Source organism: Aethalodelphis obliquidens, unplaced genomic scaffold (assembly GCF_003676395.1).
Source record: "Aethalodelphis obliquidens isolate GAN/ISIS:26980383/991018 unplaced genomic scaffold, ASM367639v1 scaffold2, whole genome shotgun sequence".
Lineage (NCBI taxonomy): Eukaryota > Metazoa > Chordata > Mammalia > Artiodactyla > Delphinidae > Aethalodelphis > Aethalodelphis obliquidens.
Window position 1 is genome coordinate 31,850,159 of NW_020837946.1, and position 27,419 is coordinate 31,877,577.

The following is a 27,419-nucleotide window of genomic DNA, read 5'->3' on the forward strand; positions in this document are numbered from 1 at the left end:
ATATTTCATTACCCGCCAAAAGAAATCCCATACCCATTAGCAGCCCCTCCCCATTCCTCCTTTTCTCCAGCCCCTGGCAATCATGAATCTATTTTCTACCTCTGTGGATTTGCCTATTCTGGACATTTCATATAAACGGGATCATCAATATGTTGCCTTTTTTTTTTAACATCTTCATTGGAGTATAATTGCTTTACAATGGTGTGCTAATTTCTGCTTTATAACAAAGTGAATCAGCTATACATATACATATATCCCCATATCCCCTCCCTCTTGCATCTCCCTCCCTCCCACCCTTCCTATCCCAACCTTCTAGGTGGTCACAAAGCACCAAGCTGATCTCCCTGTGCTATGCGGCTGCTTCCCACTAGATATCGGTTTTACATTTGGTAGTGTATATATGTACATGCCACTCTCTCACTTTGTCCCAGCTTACCCTTACCCCTCCCCGTGTCCTCAAGTCCTTTCTCTAGTAGGTCTGCGTCTTTATTCCCGTCCTGCCCCTAGGTTCTTCATGACCATTTTTTTTTCTTTAAGATTCCATATATATGCATTAGCATACGGTATTTGTTTTTCTCTTTCTAACTTACTTCACTCTATATGACAGACTTTAGGTCCACCCACCTCACTACAAATAACTCAATTTCATTTCTTTTTATGGCTGAGTAATATTCCATTGTATATATGTGCCACATCTTCTTTATCCATTCATCTGTCGGTGGACACTTAGGCTGCTTCCATGTCCTGGCTATTGTAAATAGAGCTGCAATGAACATTGTGGTACATGACTCTTTTAGAATTATGGTTTTCTCAGTGTATATGCCCAGTAGTGGATTGCTGGGTCGTATGGTAGTTCTATTTTTAGTTTTTTGTTGCCTTTTGTATCTAGCTTCTTTCACTTAGCAGAATGTTGTCAAGGTTCATCTATGTTGTAAATGTATCAGAACTTCATTCCTTTTCATGGCCAAATAATATCCCATTGTATGGATATACCACATTTTGTTTCTTCATTCATTAGTTGCTTTCACTTGTTGGCTATTGTGAATAATGCTGCTATGAATATTCATGTACAAGTTTTTGTGTGGACGAATGTTCTCAATTCTCTTGGGTGTACACCTGGAGTGGCATTGCTGGGTCATTATGGTAACTTTGTATTTAACTTGTTAAGGAACTGCCAAACTGCTTCCTAAAACAACTGCACCATTTTACAGCCCCACCAGCAGCGTATAAGGGTTCCAATTTCTCCACATCCTTGCCAACACTTGTTGTTGTCCATCTTTTTTATTATAGCCACCCTAGAGTTATGAAGTGGTATCTCATTGTGGTTTGATTTGCATTTCCCTAATGATTTGAGCATTTTTTTCATGTACTTATTAGATATTTGTATACCCTTTTTAGAGAAATGTCTATTTAGATCATTTGCCCACTTACCTGGGTTGTCTTGTTAGTGTTGAGTTATCAGAGTTCTTTACATATTTGTGATACAAGTTCCTTATCAAGATATGTGATTTGCAAATATTTTCTCCTATTTTATATGTCGCGTTTGCCATTGGTTTAACAATTCCCCTGGTTGATTCTAATATTCAGTCAGGGTTGAAAACCACTACAGCCTAACAGAGTTCTCAAGCTGACAGCATATTAAAGTCATCTGGAAACTTTAAAAACCCTTGATTCCCAGGCCAATGAAATCAGAATCTTTGGGTGTAGGACCCAGACGTCAATATTTTTAAAGTTTCTCAGAGATTCTAATTTGCAGTCAAGTTTGCGAAGCAGTGGCTTAACAGTTGAAACTCACTTTTAATCCTCAATTCATAGGCTTCCACTAGCATTTCCAATCTCATTTCCTCGAACCAAAACCCTCCCCATTAGCCAGATCATTTAGGGCCACACTGTGAGTCCTCATCTCTCTGTACTTTGTTCACCGACTCCACGGCCTACAATGTCTCTCCCTTCTCAGGTCTCAAAATGATTACTCTCTGTTCTACATTTTGAACACCTCTTGCTTCATAGGCTTCCATTTGTTTAACTTTTGATTTGTGTGTATTTCCTGTACACCCCTAGTTCCCAAGTCCCTTTTGAGCAAGGAAAAGGGGTTATGCTTCTTTGCATGATACTGTGCAAACAATAGCATCTCATTAAATAATAAGTGAAAGATGGTGATCAGACTGTACCATTCTTAGCAGCAGCTAGCTCTGCCTAGCATCTCATTAAGTCCTCATTCAAAATCTGTCTCAACAACAACTTTAGCTTCATTTATTATTCATTATAACAAATACTCTCTAAAAGCACTGAAAAGTAAACACGTAAAGACTCAAAAAGTTCAGCCTGTCTTGATAGGAAAATCCAACTCATTTTCTGTTTTGTTGTATCTTGCTTGGCCTTTTTCTGTGCTTACTGAGCAAGAATCACTGGGCCGGTTCTGATTGGAAGAGCCAACCCCAGCAAGAAATGCCAACATCTGCGTTCCTTTTCAGCTTAGGTATCTGTGTTTCTGCCTATTGAGGACTCCAAGAAGTGTGTTTCTGTTATTAATTACTTGAATTCTGTTCTAATGGGCATTCAAATTCTTCCTGACCTTCCTTTGAGAGCTGATGTAAGAAAAAAGATGAGAATAGGACTCCTTTGCAGGGATTTTTTAAAAGCGGGGAGGGGAAGCATGGGCAAGGAAACTGAGTAAGGCTGAAGAGAAATCCTGGACGGTTGCTCAGTGTGGCCTCCTTCTCCCAGCACCCACAGCAAGCTGGAGAGGGAGGGGGGCCAGAGTAGCTCAAGCATCTACACTCCAGTAGTTTGCTTAGTGCCTCTTGCATAACTCAGGGTGAGACACCGTCCCAAGAGGCACTGGGAGAGAGAAATTGATTTCCCAAAGGTAAGCAGGGCTCAGTGACTATCCTTGGGCAGCTCACAATCTGGTGGGAGAAGAAAGATACAAAAACAGACAGTAACTTTAAAAAGAGTGGCAGAGTGATCTGCAAGTGTTTGTGAGGGCAACTGGGGAACCAACTAAGGATTTCTGGAGGAGGTGACTGCTGACCTGAGTCTTAAAAGGATTATGCACACATTGATTCAACAGGTTTTCATGAAGTAAAAGTTATCCTAGCTAAGATGAGTCTTTGTGTTAGGGGGTGCGGGGGAGGTAGGAGAATGTGTGTTGGGGTAGGGGTGAGGTAGGCGACTGTGGGGAAGATAAAGACAAAGAGAAAAAAAAGAATGGTCTAGGCAGAGCAGATGAGGAGGGAAGAAAGAGTATGGCAGGTGTTGGGAATTGCACCTACCTGAATTTGCTGGACCTGAGTTGTAAAAGACAGGACTGGCAAGGTAAGCATAGTTCATAGGTTGGACTCTCTCCTGCAGGTAATGAGGACCTTTTGAAGGATTTTAAACAGAAGAGTCATACGTACAACTTTTCATTTTATACAGATCCCTTTAGCACAAAGGTGGAAGGTGAATTTGAAGAGAACAAGAGTGAAAACGTGGAGACCAGTTAGGATGCAATTGTAGTAGTCTAGGCAAGAGGTGATAAGGGTCTGAACTATGGTTAGAAAGAGGTGGATGAACTCAAGAAATATTTCCAGACTGAAGTTGGCAGAACTCAGCATGGGTTTAGATGTGATGAGTAAGGGAGTTAAAAATGCTGTCCTCAGGCCACACAGACCAACCAGTAAGTAACACTGTTTTCCTTTTGCCTATGTCTTTTCTTCATTCATTACGTGACCGGAGCAGACAGCTCAGAAACTGAGGTGAACTTTGGACATCTGGGCTGTGAAGAAGACATTCTTCCAGCCTAGGGGATCATTGCCGAGAAAAAGGAAATTACCTCAAAGGTTCCTGGGCACATAGTTGACGCCCTGGATCTTAGTCAGTGTTTGCTGTTTTTCAGAAGAGGGAGAAGCAGTGGTCTTCCTCTGCTTCCCTTCACAGAGCATGATATAATGAGATAACTGGAAAATAGATTTCCCTTCTGTTCATGATGGGGCCTCCAAATTCAAACCTCAGCATTGTTAAAACGGATCACATTTCTCCTGAGCCCATTCTCCCTCGGCACTACAAAGTGAGAAACTTCTTAGGGAAGAGTCATCTGAGGTCCTAGGATCTAGGCTGGCTGTTACCTGTTCAATATTGCCCTGGTTGATGGCCTCTCCAACAGTTGAGCAAGGCAAGGAAAAGTCACTTCCTGTGTGACCCTATGTACTAATATTTTGTTGGGAAAGAGCTTGAAATATATTGGTTACATGGTCATTTGAGGGAAAAGAGATGTCCAATTTATCTGTCAAGGTTTACTTTCCTCCCTCTTCTATGTCAGCACAGATCATTTTAAAATTAGGTACTATGCTTGAAGTATCAATAGTTCTCTCAGTATGTGCTAGTGTGTGACAACAGCCTCCTAGCTGAGGGTTCAACTTGAATTCAAGTTTGACTGATAGAACCTCTTGTTTTTTAACATGTATCTCCTTATAGTACTTGCTTCCACCTTGATTCATGTCAGTCATTCAGAGAAACCTAAGTGAGAAGCCATCTCATAGGACTTCAAAATCCACATCTGCTTTGGAGAGACACTAAGGGAAGGAAATTCACTCTGGGTGGTAGGAAAAGATAATCAATTGCTCTAAGTGATATTGACTATTTGTGATCATTATGACTTCCCATAGAAACAGTAATTCTGATTGCTCTCATTTTTTCTTAAAAATGGAGCATGTGTGAAAATGCATACCCCTTACTCTGTGAGAGTAAAGTAATAACATGGATCAGTCAAAGCAACAAATAACCAGAACACCAAATGACATTTCGCTTTGATACGTATTTTGGTTCTCTGAGTTTCAGGGAATCTACAGTACTTAAATGATTTAAGGACATATTGTAAAATTTAAGGACATATCTAGACTCAGAAGAAGAAATAAGAGAAATATTTAGCTTCCCCATACTAGCTTCTGTTTGATTCCTTTTTGCTTTCCAGTTAGTGCTAGGAGTGGGAAGCATCCTTCTCATGTTAATTTTTTTCTTAGCAGACCTACCCCTTTCCCTGTAAATATTCAGTTTTCCCTCTTGTGAGTAGTTAGGCAAGGTCTGCCTAGGTCAAACCTACTAGGTTAAAAGAGAGACATTGTCAATCTATCAGTTGTATTCGCTTCTGGTGTCAAAAGATTGGCTTGACTGACATGGCTCTAATTGAATTGGCAAGTTGTTTTGATGATGAATTTAGTGCTTTGCTTTTCAAAGCCTTTCCTAGCAGCTAAACCAGCTAAAGTTGTGGAGACAGGAAGCAGTAACCTCAAACCTCTTTCCCTCACAACTCCTCCTTGACAACAGGCAACATGAAGAGTAAGATTGGAGGTGAGAAGGTACTTATCTGCTACCTATGAGCAAGGCAGTGAGAGCTGAAAGATTTCCCACAGATAATCTGTGAATTTTGTGATATAGTTGACTTCTGGAAAATTGAAAGTTGCTTGTGCTTCCATGAGAAACGGGGGAAGGGAGCTTGGTTACCAAAAACAAAACAAAACAAAACTTTCCCTTTTTGCCTATGGTAAATAGGTCAACTACTATAATAATAAACAACTCTCTGCACAGGTGGAGTGGATAACCATCTCTAAGGTGTGGCTCCAAACACCAGAGAAGGAGCCCTGACCCTAAAAGGACACTCCCCACCAGCTCAGTTAATGCTTTGATTTCAAAATAAGGTGAAGCCTAAAATGCAATGTGGGAAATACATTGACAAATTAGTGACTATGGTCTATATTCATAGGGCTACAAAGTGCTTTCTCCTATTTTATCTCATATAAACTCCACATTAACCTGTGAAATAAATAAGCAGGACAGTCATCTTTATGCCCATTTTATAGATGAGGAAACTGAGGTCAAAAAGGTCTAATTCTTGCTCAAGGTTACAGGACAAGTACATGACCCTTAGGACTTGGCTCAAGCCTCATGACTTCTAATCTAGTGTTCTTTTCCCTCTGCCAGGTTGCATCAAAATTTCAATCAATTTTGGTGATTGTTTCTAGACCTTCTCAAAGTTGGACTTGATAGTTGGATGGCACAGAAGTGAGACTTAGGAGGAGAATATCATTGAGCAGGGGAGTAAATGGAGTGGGAAGAGGACAGGACCAAGATAAATTTCATTTTCTACCCCGTTTTGCTGGAATACCATCCCGCAAAAAGTGCTCAGCTGGATGGGAAGTTGGAGATGATCTCAGCCAATCCCTTATTTTACACAAGAGGCAACTGAAAACCGAAGAAGTAAATGGCTTTCTAAACAAGGTCACAGAAATTGTGGAAGATCTAAGATATTATTTATTTATGATTCTAAGAGTAATATTTTAAATCATGAATGAATAGAAAACCAATTTTGTACATTCAGCAAGTTTGACTTGATTTCATGTCAATCTTGACTTTTTCATATTTAGAAAAAGTCTGTTACCAAACTTGCTTTGCCTCTACACAAAAGATTTTGCTTACAATTGCAGAGACTTCCTGAAGGTCATAGATCGATCCTAGATAAAGCCTACAGACAATATGGTCCCATGAAATGCCTCTTATAAATTATTTCAGATCCACACGCAATAATTACACCATTGCAACAATTCCATTTCAGCTTGCCCACATGTCCAAAAGAGTTTGAACACAAACATTAGTCAATACATAAAATCACTTTCAATCTAAACCTCATTGGGCAAACCCTTAACTTCAGGGCCTTTGTGAATTACATTTATTTGTCATGATTAATTTAGGATATTCCATCTTTCCTTTTCCTTATCATAGCACCATAGAGAAACCAAATGGCACACAGAGGCTGGTGAACCAGAGAGTGGAATACACAGCACTCAAGACTGAAGGCCGCATTCCTTAACTAAAGTTAAGGAAGCCCTAAAAAAGATAGAGTACATGTTTCTTTAGCAACGTCATTGTCCTTTGACCTCTTGACCTTGTTGTCAATGTCCATTGACCTCTTAAGAACTTTGTTGGGTTCCATCTCTGCACACCATGATCAGAGTTTCTTCTGCAGTTTAACAATCAGGTTGTAAAGATCCTAATCACGTTGCTTCCTTTTTAAAATTCTGACTGAACAGAGTTTAGCATGTTAGGCAGGAACCAAAGAAAATGAAGCTTTCTCTTTTCAACCATCTTGCCCTGTGATGTTTGTGAACACATTGTGAAGGTGACACTGGTTTCCCTGGCACAGAACACCTCCTTCCTGACCACAGAGCTGGTGAAGTTACCGTAACTTTCCTCTGAGCACGTTTCCTGTTCAGGCCCAGGATACCTTTCAGCACATGGCCATCTGACCACTTCCTCCTTTTGCAGACTCCATAAGGGGCAGGCTGACCATAGGCCAATGCAGTGCTGGCCTCAGGAACTCGTAAGACAAACTGTGCTTTCTGGGAGGACTTGAATGCTCAACCATCTGTGGCTCTGGTAAGTCTAGCTTGTGGCTTGGATTCATAGAGATGTGAGAAAGAGGAACACAAGACACTCAGACTACAGCACCTTTCACCATCCTTCTCAGTGAAAACAGAGAGAAAAACAACGCTATCAAACTTTGAATGGCTCCAGACTCTCTGAAATCCATGTCAAAATGGGGGGAAAAATGTAATTCAGATTATGTTTTCAAAATGACTTTGTGGTCATTTCATCTAGTTTTCTGTTGACTGTCATCTTGAAACTCTCCTTATTTTCACAAGGAATAGAGATGTAAGGAAAGCCTCTCCAAAAAAAACAAAAAAGTCTTTGAAAACCATGGTCCACATACGTATACATGGTCTCATTCAGGATCTTAGCAGGAAACAGACGGCACTCAAAACTGGGCGATAGGAGGTGGGTTTATTTATAAAAAGACTCTTGGCAGTGGTTTGGAACCACAGGGGATAGTACTAGAACCTGTAGCTCATAGCAGCAGAGTTATAACCACGCTCAGATCTAAAGGGGCAAGGGGAGGAAGAGGTTCCAGAATCAGAAGGAAAAGAGAGTTGTGTAGAGGAGGCCACCACGACAGAAGCAATGACTTCTATAGGGAAAAACAGTCAGGCCAAGCAACCAGCCCTGCCCAAGACTGCATATGCACAACTAGCAAGTTCTATCAAGCACATTAACTCTTACCCAGAGCAAGTGTGACTTTCAAACAAAATCTAAAGAGACCTTAGTTCAAACAAGTACATACGGCTACAGATGATAATAGAAATAGAAGTTGCTATTGGCCAGCACCAGTCTAAGCACCACCTTCAGCCTCGATCTGTGTTTCCAGACAGGCAGACACTGTAATGTAGAGGACCATCACCCTTGGCCTTTTAAAAAATTGTTGTGCTCCAGGCAACTGTCAGAAAGTAACTCAGAGGCCAGATAGTAGCAAAAGGTCCCATCCAAGCACCTAGACCTAAGGCACTAATTATTGAGAGAGAAAAATTATCAATACAATCAATGAATTCTTTCTGAAAAGAAATTTCAGTGTGTCAGAAAACTGTTCTGGTATTCTGACTTCTGCCTTGACAAAGTCAAGCATTCACTCAGCAAATAAATAATGGGGTCTATAGTACTAGGTTCTTGGGAGATGGGAAGCTGTAAAAGAAGCGGCAGCCTCTTCCTTCTGGGAGAAATCCTAAAGCAGGTTCACAATTAGCTACACTCCAAAACCAGGTTTGGTGTGTGAGCCCTGTAGAGGGTCACTGACAGTCACACGGAAGACCCCTTGTTTCCAGACAAGATAAGTCTGCTTCTGTACAGACTGGCCTTTAACTGGGCCATGAACTTTGGAGTACCTTTAGACAGGCTAAGGTAAAGGAAATGCCCTTTAGGGTAAGGGTTTATTGGGAACAAGCTGAGCATTCCATTTACATAGGGGGGAAGTAAGTGAAGATGGCTGATACCAATCATGGAGAACCTTTATAATGCCAAGAAAAAGGCACATGGGTTTTACTAGACAGGCAATGGGAGACATTGAAAACACCTGAGCTGAGACTGGGCTAGTAAGCACCGCTTTGGCAAGATTAGCACAGAGGGGCACGTGCATTTGCTTGGAGCCAGAGGGGCACGTGCATTTGCTTGGAGCGAGGGCAGGGCTGAAGCAGAGACTAGTCAGGAGGCTGAGCCAATAGCATCAGTGTGAGCTCCTAGGGCCTGAGCTGTGGAGGTAGCAGCTGGGATAGAAAGGACGGACAAGGTGTTGGTGCTGGGTTATGCTTGGTGATGGTGAACAGGAATCAAAATGACGTGGAGTACATGGACTGGGTAAGGGGCTATTAACAAAATTAGCTACGTGAAGAAAGGAAATCTGTTTGGAAAAAAAGCTGTTGGGTTTTAGATATGTTGGGTCTGAGGGGTAGGTAAGGCATCCTGGAGGAAAGGTCCAGGAGTTTGATGAGTCGGACTAGAGCTCAAGAAAGTCAGAGATAGACATGTACATTGGGATGTCATCTGTATTAGGGTGACAGTTATTATTAAACCTGCTAAAAAACCACTACCTGTACTACAACCCATCCCTACCACTCAGAGACGCTACCCAGCAATGCAGGGTATGAGCACTCTAGGACCAAAACTTCCTAAACACAAAGCAACATAAACTTGGGTGTGATGTGACCCAGGCCCTACCATTCAAGGGTCTGTGTTGTCCTCTCAGCTCCTAATGCTGGAAGAACCATCTGAGAGGACAACATGACAGCACCTTAATTTATATGAAAGAGCTACCTTTACCAATAGCCACCAGACCATTCCAAAATTCAAATTTTATTACCTTAAAAGGTTACCTGTAGTTCAGATAGCAGGTAATTAGGGCTTTATAGCTTTCTACACAAATATTATGACAGTAATCCAGTTAACAGATACCCACAGGTATCTAGAGACCTCAGGTATTAATATATTATATCCTAAATACATATTTTAATCTGGTGACCAAATTTGGGAACCATATTTTCCTCCTGAGCCACCATCATTCTAAACCCTCATTCAAAACAACTCTGTAAAGAAGACGACAGTACATTTTTCCTGTCTGTTTCATTCTCCCTAAATCTTATACCTTTGCAAAGTCTGCTTAGGGCCACCTTAGCACATTCAGATTCTTCTACATAAGAGTCATGGCCTGGAAGTTTGAAAATAATTACTGTGTTAAACTTTAACATTATGTTGGAAGATAGGGGAGAACAAAGGCAATATTGTCCCCCAAAACTCTGCAGTCATTTCTAAGCACATTAGCATCTAAGATGCTGGTTCACAATCTCTCCAAACAATTTCCAAGATGGCTGGTTGCAGTTCTTGTATTTTCTCTATCATGTCGTAAGAGCATCCACAAAGGGGTGGGGTTGCCTTGCTAGAGCTGATAAAAGCTGGAGCTTTTATCCCACTTAAGAAGCATTTTTGAGCCAGAAATAGACCTGAGATGCCTTCTCGTCCAACCCCCTCATATACCAGATGAGGAAATGAAGGCCTAGAAAAGTTGTCAGAGTGTAACAAACTAAAACTCTTCATTACATCCCCCTACCTTGATAAATCAGGGGTTTTAGATTTTGAGTTTGGAAAACGAATAATAGACGTGGCCTCCCTAAGGTCAAGGGCAAGTCACCATGTCCTTTCTCTGAAAAGCACAGAGAGTTGCTAAGATTAACATCCCTGACTGGAAACTGGAACCCTGCCTGTGACGCTGGGCAGGCTTGGTCTGAACCTTGTGACCCTGTTATCACAGCCGTGAGCCGAGGCCAAGCCCAGCCACAGTGTGCAGTTTTGAAGAGTCAAGCAAATTTACAGTACAAACAGGTTAACTCTTCAAAGTCGAGGTATATTCTATCCCAGTGGCCCTTGTTGAGACAGGTTTAACACTATGACCTGTCTTGAGAGAATCAAACATATATAAATATATATTTGCCAGTATGGAACCACTCATCTACCCTGGCTTCATCCTAACACATCTCTACCCCTATAAATCTCTACCCTTCCTCCCGTTCTTCTTAGACATTTGTCCTCCTCTCGCTAATACTCCCATTCTCCAAATCTCCATCCCCATCTCCTCAAGAAAACTGCCTCCATTCTCTTGTTTTTCTCTCCCTCTTCCTCTTGTCTTTCCTAATAGCCCTCTCTCTCTTCCACCCATGCAACACACACACACACACACACACACACACACACACACACACACACACTCAAAACCAACACTTGGCTCCTTCCACCTGTCGAATATAATTAAGTCACTCAGTTGCAAACATTTATTATACACCTACTATGTACAAAATACCGTGGTAAACATTATAAGTGTTATAAGTTCCTGACTGTCTTCACTTTATCTGGCAATTTCCTCTCCTTTTCACTCTCTCAATTTTGTCCCCCTCCACCTTTTCTTAAACCTTCGAAGTGTTATCTTCCTTCCCCATCACTTGCCTAAACTCAGAAGCCCCAAATGGCTTCCTTTTGGCCAAAACCAATGGCCTTTCCAAGTCATTACGCACTTCTCCTTCCCTTATGCAGTGAATGCCATTAACCACTGTCTCTCTGGAAACTCTTTCCTCTTTTGGCTCTAGTGACATTCCAGGAGCCTCATTCCCCTCTTCCCTCCCCAAACACATTCTCTGTCTCATTCTCACTAGTTCATCCTCCTCTTCAGCTGACTCCAAACCAGGCCTATTTTCCAGACTCCATTCAACACTCTGCTTTTCTACAGTTATACCCTCTCCTTTCTATTAGCTGCCTGTTTCCATTTCCACGGCTTCAATTTTATTCCAAAGCTGAGGATGCTTAAATATTTCATTCTTACCCAGTTCCCATGTCTTCAGCTTTGTACCAAACATCTTTCTGATACCTCAGGTCCTTACTTCAGACCCGGAGTGTCTAAAGGTAAACACTAGTTTCCTCCAGAACTCAGTTACACAACATCTTGATTTCAGGCGGAGACACCACCATTCCTCTTAAGCCAAAAATCTTGGCATCATTCTTTATCCCTCCCTCTCTTTCACAAACTAGGCACTAAGTCCTGAAATTTCTACTTTCAAAACATCTCTCAGAATAGTCACTCCTTCCTGACAAAGTGACAGAGTGTTCTAACATGATCTCCTGGTCACTAGTCTCCATACACTCTAGACCATCCTGCTTCCACAAACTTTCAGCTGTTTCCCAGTATCTTGAAAATGAAGTGTGAATTTCTATTATCAGTATTCAATCCTTTGCTGGACCTGACTCTACCCTGCCTCTCCAAGCCTCTATACATTCAGACTGGTCAACTGTTCCAAGAACATGCAATGATATTCCTGGTTTAATTTCTTCATTTGTGTTTCTTCTCCTTCCTGTGGCAACATGGCATTGGTAAGAACATGAACCCTGGAACAAGTGTGTATGGATTGGCTCGATTACTGTGTGACCACAGGCAAGTCGTTCCATCTGTTTCATGCCTTCGTTTTCCCATCTTACAGACAAGATAATCATAGTAACTACCTCAAAGGATTTAAGGAAAGAATAAATGATTTAATACAGGGAAAACCACATAGAACAGTGTCTGGCACATTATAAGTGCAAAATAAATATTAGCTGACAATTATTATTAATAACATCATGCATTCACATCCTATCTAGCTTTAAAGTCCAGCTTAATTCCCAGCTTTCCGTAAAAGCTTACTATTTATTTTATGCTGCCCCATTTTAGTACTAATTCATTCATTTCCTTCAACAAATATTTGTCCAACACCTACAATGATTCCTGCACTGTACATAGTACCGAGGTTATAAGGATGGATATGACATGATCCTGTCTGCAAGAAGCTCACAGTCTAGGGGGAAAAAACAGATGTATCAACACACAATAATAATTTTAGGAACCCTGATGAGGAAGGAAGTCCCTCACTTGGCCATGTAGGGTCTCAGAGAAGACTTCTTCAGATGAGAGGACTAGGGGACATAACAGATTACAAGAATAATATATGCAAAGCCATTAAGGCATCAGATAGCATGATGAGGTAGGAAACTGCCAAGTTTTATTTATCTGTTTCCAGCTGTTATATCCTGTCACATACAGTCTTCTCAACTAGATCTGAAGTCTGTAAAAGCACAGAGAACTTGATTAATTACACAAGCAGTTCTTGTGTGCTAATGAAGTCTTTATAGTTCTTTTCCTCTTTTTATATTCCTTCAGATCCCAATAAAGACTAAAATATAACAGAGGTTTAATAAATATTTGTTAGATTGTGTTACACCCCCATTGGGGCTCCTCTTATAAGACCGTAGTAAAGGCTGAATACCCCGGGAAAGCTTCCTCAGGGAGATGGATCTTGCACTAAAGATATAAAGTGAAAGTCAAGTAGGATTTGGATGTGTGGAAAGGGAGAGGGAATTCCAAAAGGGAAACAGTATCAGAAAGGTCATAAAGTGCAGGTGTGTGAGACACTGAAGAAACCCTCAGTATTTAGGTTAAGGATCTTGTATTGGGGTATAAAAGGAGATAGATTGGATAAGTAAAATGGGTCCAGCCTAAAAGCATCCCAAAATGTCAGGAAACATTGCAATGTCATCTTTCTATTAGCATCTTCGAGGAACCATCAACACAACTTCCTTTTCTATACATCGAGAGATGTCTAAGTTCCCTCCCATCTCTAAAAACTGTCTGTGGTTGAATTCAACAGTTCTGTGGATGCTTTGGCTTATCATTGTTTTCCATGAAATAAATTAGCATGGATAGGAAATCATTCACAGTGGTCCTAAACCGAAAGAGAAAAAAAAATTCTGGAAAGGTTTCACAGTTCTCATTTTTAACTTCATTGTAGCTCAAACTGGGTTTTTGTACCAGTCACAGAACCTAAAATAGCACGTAGAAGACGTTAATAAATACCTATGGAATGAGCACATGAAAGAAGATCTGTCTTCCCAAAGCATAAGAAGGAGCAGGAACTTTAGAGAACAGTAACTTACTAACACCCTGCTTTAGTCCCCACAGGAGCCTCATGGTGGGAGGAAACATTCTCCTCCTCCTCCTATGTGCCCAGTCTCATCCACCTCCTATGGGATAGAGTCTGTGAATTGGAAATGGAACCCTCCTGGACTCAACATTGCTGAAGCTGGTCTTAAATTATGTACCCTTATTATTAGTACTGTTGAATTTCAACACAAGTCGTCAGGTCACATGGAAGCTGCAAATACAGCCACAGTGATGTGCTGACATTTTATCACATGTCAAGTATCCCTAAGAAATGAAAAGCACAGCCCTTTATCTTCTCAAGTTTAAAAAAAAGAAACACCGGGGCTTCCCTGGTGGCGCAGTGGTTGAGAGTCTGCCTGCTAATGCTGGGGACATGGGTTCGAGCCTTGGTCTGGGAGGATCCCGCATGCCGCGGAGCAGCTAGGCCCGTGAGCCACAACTCCTGAGCCTGCGCGTCTGGAGCCTGTGCTCCTCAACAACAGAGGCCGCGACAGTCAGAGGCCCGCGCACCGCGATGAAGACTGGCCCCCGCTTGCCACAACTAGAGAAAGCCCTCGCACAGAAACGAAGACCCAACACAGCCAAAAATAAATAAATAAATTTATAAAAAAAAAAAAAAAGAAACACCCACCTAAGTCCTTAACACGGGAATCCATGTCATTGTTAAAAATGTAAGACATGTCACTAATTTAGATTCTTGTGTGTGAGAGAGTGGGTAATGACTAGGAGTTACTGTTATAATCAACACATTAAGTGGTGGATTGTAAGCCAGAGAGGTGACTCAGATACTGCAGAAAGGGGCTCACAATTAGATTAGAGGTCAGAGTGAACGGTGAGTGGGTGACTCTTATGACACCATCAGGAACCATTAACCTGGTTACCTTGGCAACCAGAGTCCCCAAGATAATAAAGATGATGACAAATGAAAAAGATGATGGTAATGGTGATGCAGAGATAAAGCTGCAGCTCAGAGTTAAGTCAGAAATTTACCACCACCATGCATTCGTCTTCCAAGAATGAAAATATAAACTCACATAACCTGAATGGTCACACACAGAATTAAGATGCCTATGAAATCAGCATTGAAATCCTAAGGCCCAAGAAGTCTAAACTCTCTTTTTCACATCCTCTAATAATGGGCTGAGTAGCCCTCGAACCCACCCAGGATACCTCTCTTCTAGTGTTGAGAGTCATTAAAATGAGAGTAATAAGCAAGAAATTAGACACCTACTTTCCGTAGGGCTTGGGTTACATTCCCTCCAGCTTCTGGGACCAATTCTCATGCAACCATTCTCAGACCGAAAGTTCTGGGTACATTTTTGGATGACAACATCATGTCATTGACCAAAAAGGGTCAAAGAAATTAACATAAAAGAGACGTAGATTCCTCAACAAGTCTTAGAAAACCAGAGACCCCTTCAGTCTGTCACAAAGCCACCCAGATATCATTTTTTTTCCTGAAGTTCAGCTAAACTATCTACTGGGAAGAAAAGTCCCAGCCTCTGTGAAGTTTTATAAATAAGAAATGGCTTGAAGAAAAAGGCAAACAAAACTTTAACCAAGATGAAAAGGAAAAAGGATAAATAACTGTGCTCTGAAGGAGGGCCTGCCCTCTGATTTTCAGACAAGAAAGTCTGCAATGAACCGTGTATCCTTATCAATGCCTATATGCATTAATAAAGAGCTATTGTTTTAGAGATGATAAACCACAAACGGAATTTTCTTCTGCCATGTTGGTGGCATAATTTTCATTTTGTAAATGTCAACACACTGCATGCAGGCAGTACTTGGAGGAAGATAGCCACCCATGATAAAAGGTGAATGGTAGTCACATGGCATTTTGATACTCATGAAAACAGAGTAAGGATATTAAAAAGGAGGAAGGTTTATGTTTAAAGGAAAGGCAGCGAGATCCTCCCCCACCCCCCCATAGTAAAGAGTTGAATGTGAGAGATTCAGAGTAACGATCACAGATTCATTTCTTTTTCTGATCTATCTGTGAAAATGACTCATTCTATTTCCTGGTACAGATATATTGGTATTAATTTTACATTCCTTGCTGTAAAAGTTCTTTCTGGATGGTTGCCTTTTTTAAAAAAAAAAAAAAAAGTATCTTAGGGTATGAAAGCAGAGTAAAACCAATTCTTAAGCAATGGCTACACTTTTGAAATGTCCATCAAATTTATTGGAACTGACAAAACACCCAGTCAATTTTTTAAGTCAGAAGAACTGGCTACTGTGTATGGGGTGTCATGTAGACACAGCAAGCTGCTGGTTACATTGCATTTTCTATGTCCATCTTTTTACCTTCCCTTCCCAAGCCCCGCCTTGGAGCAACACTTTCCTGAAAGAAGTAAATGATTCTTTTTGTGTACAACTACCTCAGAGGGGTCATTTGCTGAACTAAAAATAAGGTCTTTAATTACCTTGCTTTGCTGATTTTTTTTATTAAATACCAATCGTTTTCCTGCCGTCTGTGCCTCTCTCAGAAAAAGAAGTGCTGGGGGGAATGCAGAAGCACTGCAGAAACCAGTTGTGTTCGAATTGGCCGTTTTTGACAGTTTCTTTGCTAAGGTTTGGGAAGAAATGAAAAGAAATGCTCTCGTGGAAAAAAAAATGTGTTGTCCTGATTTTTGCCTTTATCATGGATGATTAGCTTGCTGAAAAATAACCAATATTGGCTGAAAAACCTATGAACAATGCTATATATTATTGGCACGCTTCTATCATCAACCACGAATTGATTCCCTTTCAAGGGCTGCAGTTCTATGCTGGATTCATATTCCAAAATCCAACAAAATCCTCTATTGTGGATCTCAATTGCACAATTATCTGGTAGAAAACATGTCATGTTAGTAAAGAAACTGTAAGTTAAGGTTTTCTCATGCTTCCTAAGTCATATTTCTTTAATTTAGCCATAAAGATCTTTCTATAGTGTTATTAATCATGAAGCATTGGGTTAGGTTTAAAATACTTCATAGAATAAGTATTTTAAGCTATGCTGTGAGGCAATGAGTTAGACTTATTAAATTAGTCGGGGGAAAAACTGTTCTTCAAACACACACACACACACACACACACACACACACAAACACATACACACACATATCTCAACACAGACATAGAAGTAGTCTCTCACAATCCTAGGGAGGACAAGTACACTGTGACCAGCAAATGTCCTTAACTGTAACTTCTTCGTGGAGGGTGAAGACAGAAACAAAAAGCACATGGACGATTTTGCACCACTGATTAGAATGGATCATTAGACATTTTTGTATGTTGTAATTATTTTTTCTCATAAGTTTTCTTACTGGAAGCGACATTTTGAAAGGGCCTTCTCTACCCCTTTCCTACTTCATTAGATGGCCACTCAGCATCAAATCTTAAAAGTTTTTATGGGGGTGAGTTGGCATTTGAAAAGTAGAAGCACCTCAAAGTCAAAAACAGTTTCCATGTGTGTGATCTCTTCACTGCTTTTCTAGCTATCCCCCTTTTAATAAATCTTCTAAAGGAAGAATATAAAGCTTTGAGTCTTACAAAAAATATCTTCAAAGGAGAGCGAATGAAATGATGATGGATGGCTTTCCACAGAGGAAAGTATTTTGTGTACAATTACCAATTTTAAAGTTTTCTGTCAGAGTGAGGCTTCTCTCTCATTTCTGCCCATTCTTTACTGCCTAATAAATTAAGAAATTTTAAATACTCTTTAAAAATAAATTTTAGAGATCCCTTAAAAACAAAGTTTTTTTAAATCGATGTTGAAGATTCTTTTTAAATATACTTGGTAACTCTCAATACTGGGTTCCAGATACTGGAGCGTAACCTGTCTCATCACCTGTTCATGTCTTTTATTATATCAACACCTTTTATAAATATACACAATTTGTAAACGTGCTTACTGGCACCTCAGACAACAAAATGGATGGGTATATATGTAGCTAGCGTACTTGTGCAGGTTGGGTAATTATATTCTTTGGAGATCATGTACATGATAGTTAAGAACAACAAAAAATCATGCAGTCCCCACATTACCAAAATAAGTGAGAAGGAAAATGGAAGATACTGGCCTTTCAATGTATCTTCAAGGGGAAAATAACTATCCTTATTTCAATATGCTGATTAACCCCTATCAGTCCAATTTTTGAGCCAAGTGGGACCCTTTTCTAACTCTGAGAACGAGTTGAACAAACATCTGACTCCAGCCCACATACGCAACAAACTCTTTCTGTTTGGAACTGTCATTTTCCAAAGATGATTTAACCTTGGACATATCTGGAGCTAAGAAATTATAAAGCACATCATGTTAGGCGGAGAAGCACAGGCTCTAGAGTCAGACTAAAGTAGTTCAGACCCTGGTTCCAATAACTCCTATATGTATATCCTTAGCCAAATTAACATTTCTACTCCCATCTCCTCATCTGAAATGCAGTTAACTGTGATAGTGTCAAGTTTTTTAGTCTCTCCCCATCACCACTGGAAACGTAAAAGAATTTCAACTAAGAAAACAGATTTCAGCCAGCTGTTAAAAAACAAAAAACTAATTTATTAGCATCTGTATTGTACCAGCTTCTGTGACAACTCCAGAATTCATTCTGGCACTCATTCAGTTCAGGTAGACATGGTAATTACAAGCAACCTTTATCTTGCTAGCCAAGCACTGACCGTGCTAAACATTTCACATGGATTGTTTCCTTTTATCCTCACAATGACCTTGAGATGAGGTTATTATCATCTCCATTTTACAGGCAAGGAAACTGAGGCTTAGAGAGTTTAAATACTAGCCTAAGCTTAGCTAGCAAGACATGGATCTGTACTGTGAATCCAGGCAATCCAAGTCCAGAGCTTTCAGAACCAACCTGCTTACAGCAATTTTCTTACATTTCAAAATATATATGTATAGACAAAAGCTAACAATTCTTGGGACACTTTCAACTGAGAGCTAAATAAATCTGATTTAATTCCAAAGGCAGTTCATTAAAATATTTTGCTGGCCATAGTCTGAGAATCAGTGGGTTTCTAAATAACAGGTTGCCATTCATAGCAAAAACTACACTTCAAATGCCCAAATTCATGAGTTCTTTGAAATTTGAAAATGAACCAAAGACCTCAAACGAAAACGTTGGGGGAGAAAAGAAATCAAAATTGTTTACCTGCTACTTGAATTGAGGGGAAGAAGTTGAGAGCCAGGAGCAGGCTGAAGATCATCGTGCTAACGGTGGGCCAGGGCTTCCGCCCCTCCTCCCTGAGAAGCCCAAGTGTGAGGTGAGCTGGAGACGCACCTGAGCAACCTGACTCGTCATCCGCAGCCACCACCACCGACTTACTTCTCTCAGGGCACATGATTAAGGGACTCAAACCACTTACTTCCCTCGGGGCACATGATCAAGGGACTCAAACCTCAAACTTTTGTGACTGCAACATTTCACACAGGATATCACATTGTTTTGATGACTTTTGACTTTTCCTCTTCTTTTAAAGGCAAGTGTTTTCTTGTCACTGAAAGACAATGTCAGTCACTCTATAATGGGCTCATGGAAATCATTCTCTGTGGACGGGTGTCAGAGCTGTGAAAAATGGGTGCTTGAAATCCAGCAGGAATGTAAGGGTAGAAAAACAAGGTGTTCTAAAAGGGGAGAGAGTTTCATAGGATGGAGATAGACTGTGTCCAAAAGGCACCAATAAGAATTATATTGAGGATTTGAGAAATATTTGTTATCAGTGTTGAAAGCAGTTATGAATATTAGAAATTGAACGTCTGTGTTGGATGTAAGCGGCCCCATGGAGCATTTAGCGCACACACTGCTTAGTTTATGCCAAGCCTTTCCCGTCTCACTTCTAGGAACTTTGAGAAACACATTTGCAAGCACCCCACCTACTGACCATCTGGAGGAGGTCCCCTAAGCAAAGGGAGAGTCAAAAGTATCGGGCCTCCCTGGTGGCGCAGTGGTTGAGAGTCCGCCTGCCGATGCAGGCGACACGGGTTCGTGCCCCGGTCCGGGAAGATCCCACATGCCGCAGAGCAGCTGGGCCCGTGAGCCATGGCCGCTGAGCCTGCGCGTCCGGAGCCTGTGCTCCGCAACGGGAGAGGCCACAACAGTGAGAGGCCCCACGTACAGCAAAAAAAACAAAAAAAAAAGTATCACGTGTCCTTAGGAGGACAGTAAGGTAACCAAAAGCCCACTGGTACCTCATGGTCTCCATGTCCCTCAAGGAATCATTCAGGCTAAGTGACAGGCATGAAAGGAGGCTCCGTAGCAGCCTCCCCAAGGCTGGTGCCCTTGCCCTCTGGCCAAGCCTTCTGCATTTAGGGTCATCCCCCTGGCGTGGCCAGCTCCACTCTCCTCTTCTGGCACCTGGGTCAGGATCCTGTACTCGATGGCTTTCTCAAAAACTTTCCAGTAACATTTTTCTGCTTTCCTGAAAACCCTAAGCTTTATATGACTACCCTAGTTTGGGGTTTGTGTATGTGGTTTTTTTTAAAAAAACACAATTTGTATTGATTTTTATTCTGACTATAAAAGTAGGACATATTACATATAGAAAATTTAGAAAAAAGATACATTTTACTTTTTTAAATGTCAAAAATAATCAGTAAAACAAAACTCACCTCACCTTCCATGTGTTTTCCTATTAAGATTTTTACGTATTTAATATGAGGTTTTACTTATCATTTTCAACAGATCTATACTATTATCTGTTTTATCTTGAATATTTTTCCATGACCTGTAAGTATTCTTTATAAACATCATTTGACATTGATGCATAATATTTCATCATATAATCACCTCATAAGTTATCTAACAATCCCCTGGTATTGTCACCAAATTTTTGCTATTTTCAAATGCCACATTGACCATCTCTCATGATTTAGCTGAAGTGAAAGAAGGCTTCGTGCCCCTCCCTCTTTGTCTGATAAATGACAGATCAAAAGTATTTCCCTCCTAATAGACCCGCTTTGTCCATATTTCAATGTTCTCACAAACACAGTCTTTGTGACCCCCACCCATACCAGTATATCTTTCTGCCCTTTGGAGCAATTTGTCCTTGGTTATGGCTCACTTACACTTCTGAACTAAAGGTAAATGATAAAGTTATGTCTCCAGTCTGAGAGAAGATTCACTTCTAGAATTTGACCCAGTATTCCTAGCTCTGACTCTCTAAGATATAGGGGAAGTTATATCTTACCCAGGGCCTGATGTCTTTCTAAGGACAATTTATAGAAAGAAGTATGCCCTTCTCTAAAAGGTTATCCTTATTCAGGAGTCCCCAGACCACCCAGATCTAGAACAAGAGGCTCTGAAATTCATCACAGAGATGAAGAATATGTACAGTAGAAACAAAGACTCCCCCAGATTTCCTCTGATTGATAACAAAAAGTTAAGGAGCAAATTAATAGCTGCTGTGAAGCATATAAAAGAAATATGCTTCAAGCATGTAGCATGTAGTTAATAATACGTATATGGTAATGCTTAATTGAATCAACATTAGCTGGAAAGAAGGAGTGCAATTATCTGGTCCACCTCCTCTATTTTGCAAAGGAGGATGCTGAAGACCAGAGAGGTTAGTTGATTTACACAAACCCACAAACAATAATTAAGTATACTTGATTTTATTAATTGACTAACCGTATTTGGTTTTCACTCCTTAGAATAAAAAGAAACACAAACTTTGGCATTTGCCTTCCTTTTTTTTTTTTTTTTTTTTGCAGCCTTTCACTGTTGTGGCCTCTCCCATTGTGGAGCGCAGGCTCAGCGGCCATGGCTCATGGGCCTAGCTGCTCCACGGCATGTGGGATCTTCCCGGACCGGGGCACAAACCCGTGTCCCCTGCATTGGCAGGCAGACTCTCAACCACTGCGCCACCAGGGAAGCCCACCTTCCTCTTTTTAACACACTAAAGAAACAAATCATTTCATTAGAGTCCTTTCACATTTGCTCTTGAAATTCAATGGCATTCACTTATACTAAGAAGTAGAAATGATAGAGATGAAATAAAGGACCTTAAATCCATCAATGCATGGAGTACTGAGACCCTCCTACATTTCCCATAATAATAACAGTTATGAACCAAACACTTTACATGCCTGATCTCATTGAATACACACACAACCTGTGAGAAACATGCTATTATTATCCCCATTTTACAGATAAGAAGACTGATCCCGAGAGAAGGTTAAGAAGTCTCAGGAAGCAGTGGAGCCAGGATTAGAATGTACACCTTTCTAACTTGAACTACCAAGCCATAATCACAGCACTTGACTGCCTCCCTACTCTCAACCCTCTCCAGGATTGTAAATTCCTTCAGGACAAAAGAATAGTGAATGTACATTACCTTTCTGGTACAAGTCATTTAACACTATGTCTTATTAGAGCCTGAGTGACCAGAGGGTGGAGAGGAAACCGGGTAGTGGCCCAAGAGGGCACTGGGCAGACTTAATCAAACTGTGTTTCATAAAAACCCACCTGTATTTTTCTGGAGAAATTCCAGATTCCTTAAATCCACACGTGCTCTTGAAATTCAAGGACAGATGCTCTGTGATGAAACAAATGACCTTAATAAATCAACATGTATACTGAAGTCCCACCTATAATACATGGCTCGTCAAAGAAAAATGTAATACACATGACCAAATTCTATAGGCTGTTTGAAACATAATAGGAATTAAGCCTAGGGGTAAGAGCCTTAAAAAAGAGAAAGAAAAAGAAAAAGACTCTTTTTTGTGATATATTAAGAAATATGTATTTTGGTCTTCATCCTTGGCTCCTAGCAAAAGCTCCTAAAACCTGTGAAATTCCCTAATCAATAAAGATGCTAGGAGTATCTTTTGTTTTAATAGTTGGGTTTTGACCCCAGTTCCTGACACAGAGCTCCTAAATCCCTTGGAATTTCCTGTGTGACAGGAACATTTTTTTTTTTTTGTCCTAATGAAGGGACTCTTGGTGGGCTCCTGGAGAGCTTTAGGATGGGAGCTGGCCACAAAAAGATCAAGCCATGATTAGAAGCTTGGAACTTTTAGCTTCACCCCCTATTCTCTGGGGAGGAGAGAAGGGAGGGAGATTGAGTTAAAAATTAATCATGCCTAAGTGACGAAAACGTCATAAAAATCCCTGAACTACAGGCTTTAGGGAGTTTCTGGGTTGATGAACACATCACAAGCTGGGAGGGTAGTGCACCCCAATTTCACAGGGACAGAAGCTACTGCACTTGGAATCTAGAACTCACCCTACATACCTCTTCATCCGGCTGTTCATTTATCATTTCCTTTATTGTGTAATAAACTGGTAAGTCTAAGTGTTTTCCTGAATTCTGTGAGCCACTCTAGCAAATTATTGAACCTGAGGAGGGCGTTGTGGGAACCCAACTTGTAGCCAGTTGGTCAGAAATACAAGTGATAACCTGGGACGTGCAGTTGGCTTCTGAAATGGGGCCGGTCTTATGGGACTGAGCCCTTAACCTGTGGGATCTGACACTAACTCCAGGTAAATAGTGTCAGAACTGAATTGAATTGTAGGACAGCCAGCTGATGTGGGGTGAAAAATCACACATTTGGGAATTCCAGTGGCTAAAAGCACAGGACATGAAGTCCCATGGGCTTAGGAGTCAAATCCCAGTTGGGTCACCTTGTAGCCATATAATCTTAGAAAGTCATAATATCAACTCCTCGTGTGTAAAATGGGGATCAAAATGCCTCACTCAATAAGTTGCTCACATGTCACACAATGTGTGAATCTCCCCAATAAGATTTAATTAATCTCCACGTCATTCTTATTATAAGGGGCTGAATAAATGTTTGTTGGATCAACCAAAATAGACCATTGAATATGTGTTCCATCTATTTCTGTGGATTGATTTTACTTCATAGCAAGAGTGCCATCAGAATCATTTTAGAAATTAGCCCAGTATTCCTCCTTGCCGGACAATCCTTTAATAATTACACAAACCAGTATAAGCTACAAAGTATCACTGAAGAGTCTTCAAGAATCAGAGTGGCCAAGCTAGTCAGTGGGAAAGCCCTGGCAATCTCTAACTCATATAGAGCAAGCCTACCAGGATAATATCTTCTTTGATCTAAATTCCAGCTAGAAGCTTGCCTTTCATTTTAGTTTCTAAGTTTTCCCAAACCTCTGTCTCACAGAGGTTCAAATGCTCACATGGCGATTGTGGGAAAATAATGAGGCCTTAGATTCTCCCTTTGAGCTTTGATTCTACCCCAGGTGTTTGTATGAAAATCTTATTCGAAAAATAGACAAAAATGAAGTCTAAAAAGTCATGCATATGATCACAAGCCAGCAGGACCAAAGCCTGAAAAAAATTAGGCTACCACTAAAAAAAGCAAAAAACAAGAAATAACTGCTGTACTGATTGACTAATCCCACCAAGTAAAGAAATATTACAGAAAGATATATTTGCAGGAACAATCTGGGAGGCTTTACCAAGGATTACATGAAAAAGTATGGTGAAAAGTAGCTTAAAACAATTACCTAAAAATCTTTTGACCACTAACAGAGGCAGGCCTGTCTCTCCATATGGTAAAAGCAGTTGCTAACATTTCCTGGGGGGCTGCCAGCTAGCAGGTATGTGCTAAGCATCAGGCATGCATTATCTCCTTCCATCTCCTCAACAACCGTAAGAGGTTGCTACTATTAATATCTCCATTTCATAGGTAAGGAAACAGAAGCTTAGAGAGGTTGAGTAATCTACCCACAATCACGCAGTAAGTAGCAAAGCAGGGATTTAAACTACAGTCGAACGTCATGGGAGAAGTAGACACCATCCCAATCAAATCAACCAACAGCTCGAATCTGTGACTGATAGTGCAGTGGGTAGGAGCATTGTTTCTAAAGAGGCATGTATCCTCTTGATAGAAACATCTAGGATTCAGCACCAACTTCATAAAAATTCAGCAAGAATTCCATAGGACTTGCAAAGTCTTCCTCAGTCGGGAGTAGGGGACTCTCACACTCCCCTGCTGACCCTATATTCATGGAGACCCAGTCAAGAGGAAAAAACACATTTTGTGTATGCCTGACATCATCCTAGAGGAATGAATCCTGACGAGACCAGGAATTTGTGTGCTGTCAGCAAGGATACATCACGAGCCCGGACAATGCTGATCTGAGCTTTAGGACGGTTCTATGACAACAAGGTCATCCACTTGGTAATCTGAAAAAAAGCAGAAGGGGAGTGGTAAATGCAGAAAACCTCGATCACTGTCGTTAAAGACTGAGACTATTGCCAATCAGACTTGGGCAAAACCATTAGGACAGTGTGACAAGGGACAGTCTTAGGACCCAAAGATGTTGTCATCAAAGAAGTCTACTGTGCTGCTCTCCAGTCCTATTATTCTGGAAATCTAATGGTCTCATGGAGCCACGTTCCTTCAGTCTCAGAGAAGACCACCCCCTGCCTTACTGTCGGCATTAAACAAAGGTACCAAGGGCCCTGAGCTGGCTGAGTTTTTAAAGCCGCTGGGACATTTTGGATATTTTCTAGAAAGAGGAATGTTAATTAAACATGACTGAGGTTGGGAGGGCAAGGTAAGGAATGTATTTCACTCCACAGCTTGTCTTGAACCTGATTTGACCCTCCTCTATAACCCGGCTTTGCAATCAGTGGAATGGTAAGGAGGCAACCTCTGACCTCTTCAGGAAGTACAATCTTGTCCAGGTCTTGGGAAAACCATCATGCCTGGCTTTCCTCCTTTTGGAAAAAATGTAAGGGGCTTTGTCCCCTCACATGTTTTTTAGCACGGAACCTACAGGAAATAGGACTGTTAACTTCAACATTGCTTTCAATGGTCTCTCGTGTTACTGGGCGCCCATGGGAACCTTCCCACCCTCCCCCTTCTTGTATTTTCCTCCCCCCTACCCTTTCCAACCATTCCCACACTCATTGAATAAGGAAGGTCAATCTGAATACATCTGTCCTCATCTCTGGAATGCCACAGAGGAGTAACAGCTGTTGACCTCTGTTCAGAACACATGATCCTGTTTGTCCCAAAAGTAGCTTGGGTGAACTCCAGATAATATATACAATCTCCACTTCCTATGGAGAATGTAGGGCCAGGAGAGTATATTCCCCACACTTGCTTTATTATAAAGACAACCTGCTTTCAAGTACTGGGTCCTATGCCTACTAAGAGTAATATTAATAATTATAAATAGAATTGTACCTAAAATTTTTTAAGCATTTGCTATATGCCAGATATAGTACAAAGTTAGAAGCATCCCAAATTTTTAAGCCTTAATTTTTCCTTTAAGTTTTGGAAAAAAGCAGTACTTTTCTTTCTTTCTGTACTTCCATATCTTAATACACGCGCACACACACACACACACACACACACACACAGAAAACCTTTGCTAACCTCCTGTGTGTACAGGCAATAAGACTGAAGATTTTGTGTTTTCTTCTAGAAATATTGGAGGGGAAAAAAGGAAGTTGAGAAGAAAAAAAAAAAAAAAACCTTTGGACTTTCCTGGTGGTGCAGTGGTTAATATCCACCTGCCAATGCAGGGGACACGGGTTCAAGCCCTGGTCCGGGAAGGAGCAACTAAGCCCACAGCACAACTACTGAGCCCACAGGCCACAACCACTGAGCCCACGTGCCACAACTACTGAAGCCCGTGCACCTAGAACCTGTGCTCCTCAACAAGAGAAGCCACCGCAATGAGAAGCCCGCAGATCGCCACGAAGAGTAGCCCCTGCTCACTGCAACTAGAGAAAAGCCCGTGCGCAGCAATGAAGCCCCAACGCAGCCATCAATAAATAAATAAATAAATTTATTTTTTTTAAAAAGCTGTAACTGGGATGTTACAAAAGCCCAGTAGTAAGAGTAAGGAGCAAGAATACAGAGGCTATGGCCCAAGGCAAGTTCTGGACAAATCTAGGATTTGTCTAAAAATCCATCCAGAGATATCCATTAACACCACGGTACATATGATGTCTTTTATACATGATCTTAAGGAAAATTCCAGACTGAACTTGTTCTCACAGCATTTAGCTTCTGTTGTATTATAGGCTGCTTAGAATTGGGGTGACTAAAACCTCATCATTCTCTTCATTGAGGGGCTAGAATCAACACTGGAAACATGGGGAAATTTCATCCACGTCAGGAATCTAACGTACTCTGCTTTTTCATGCTGTTGCTCATTGTATGAAATGTGCCTAGCTTTGCTATACCAAATTGTTACAAAGGACTTTTCTAGAAAAATTGGAATTGTTTAGAGGGCTTCAAAGCAGAACAAACAAGAGTAGGAAAGTCTAGAATGACCTTGAAAATGCACTCATTCTTCCAAGAAACTTGGATTCAGGGCCAACAATAGGGAAGGCTTTGTTCTACACCCTGGGGAGCCTGGGGAGATGAAAGTGGTACCCATGTTCCCAGGGAACTCAAGTCTGGAAAAATACTGAGGAAGAAGCCCCTAACTTACCAGGAGAGGCTTTCAGGGAAGAGATGCTATGACATGGAGGATAAGCAAAATTGGACAGAGCAGCGAAGGGGAAGAATGGGACTTCCCTTCCAGGCAAAGTATACACTATTTGC

At 41.0% G+C, this 27,419-nt stretch overlaps 1 protein-coding gene across 1 annotated transcript in view; it reads right to left on the minus strand.

The window, feature by feature from the left end:
• Positions 1–19,230, minus strand: part of CD28 (CD28 molecule) — a 29,318-nt gene extending 10,088 nt beyond the window's left edge. Inside the window, exon 1 of the mRNA XM_027123492.1 lies at positions 19,027–19,230. Within this exon, the coding sequence (XP_026979293.1) occupies positions 19,027–19,216 (190 nt within the window). The 5' untranslated portion in view covers positions 19,217–19,230. The remainder of the gene's footprint in view (positions 1–19,026) is intronic.
• Positions 19,231–27,419: the final 8,189 nt, after the last annotated feature.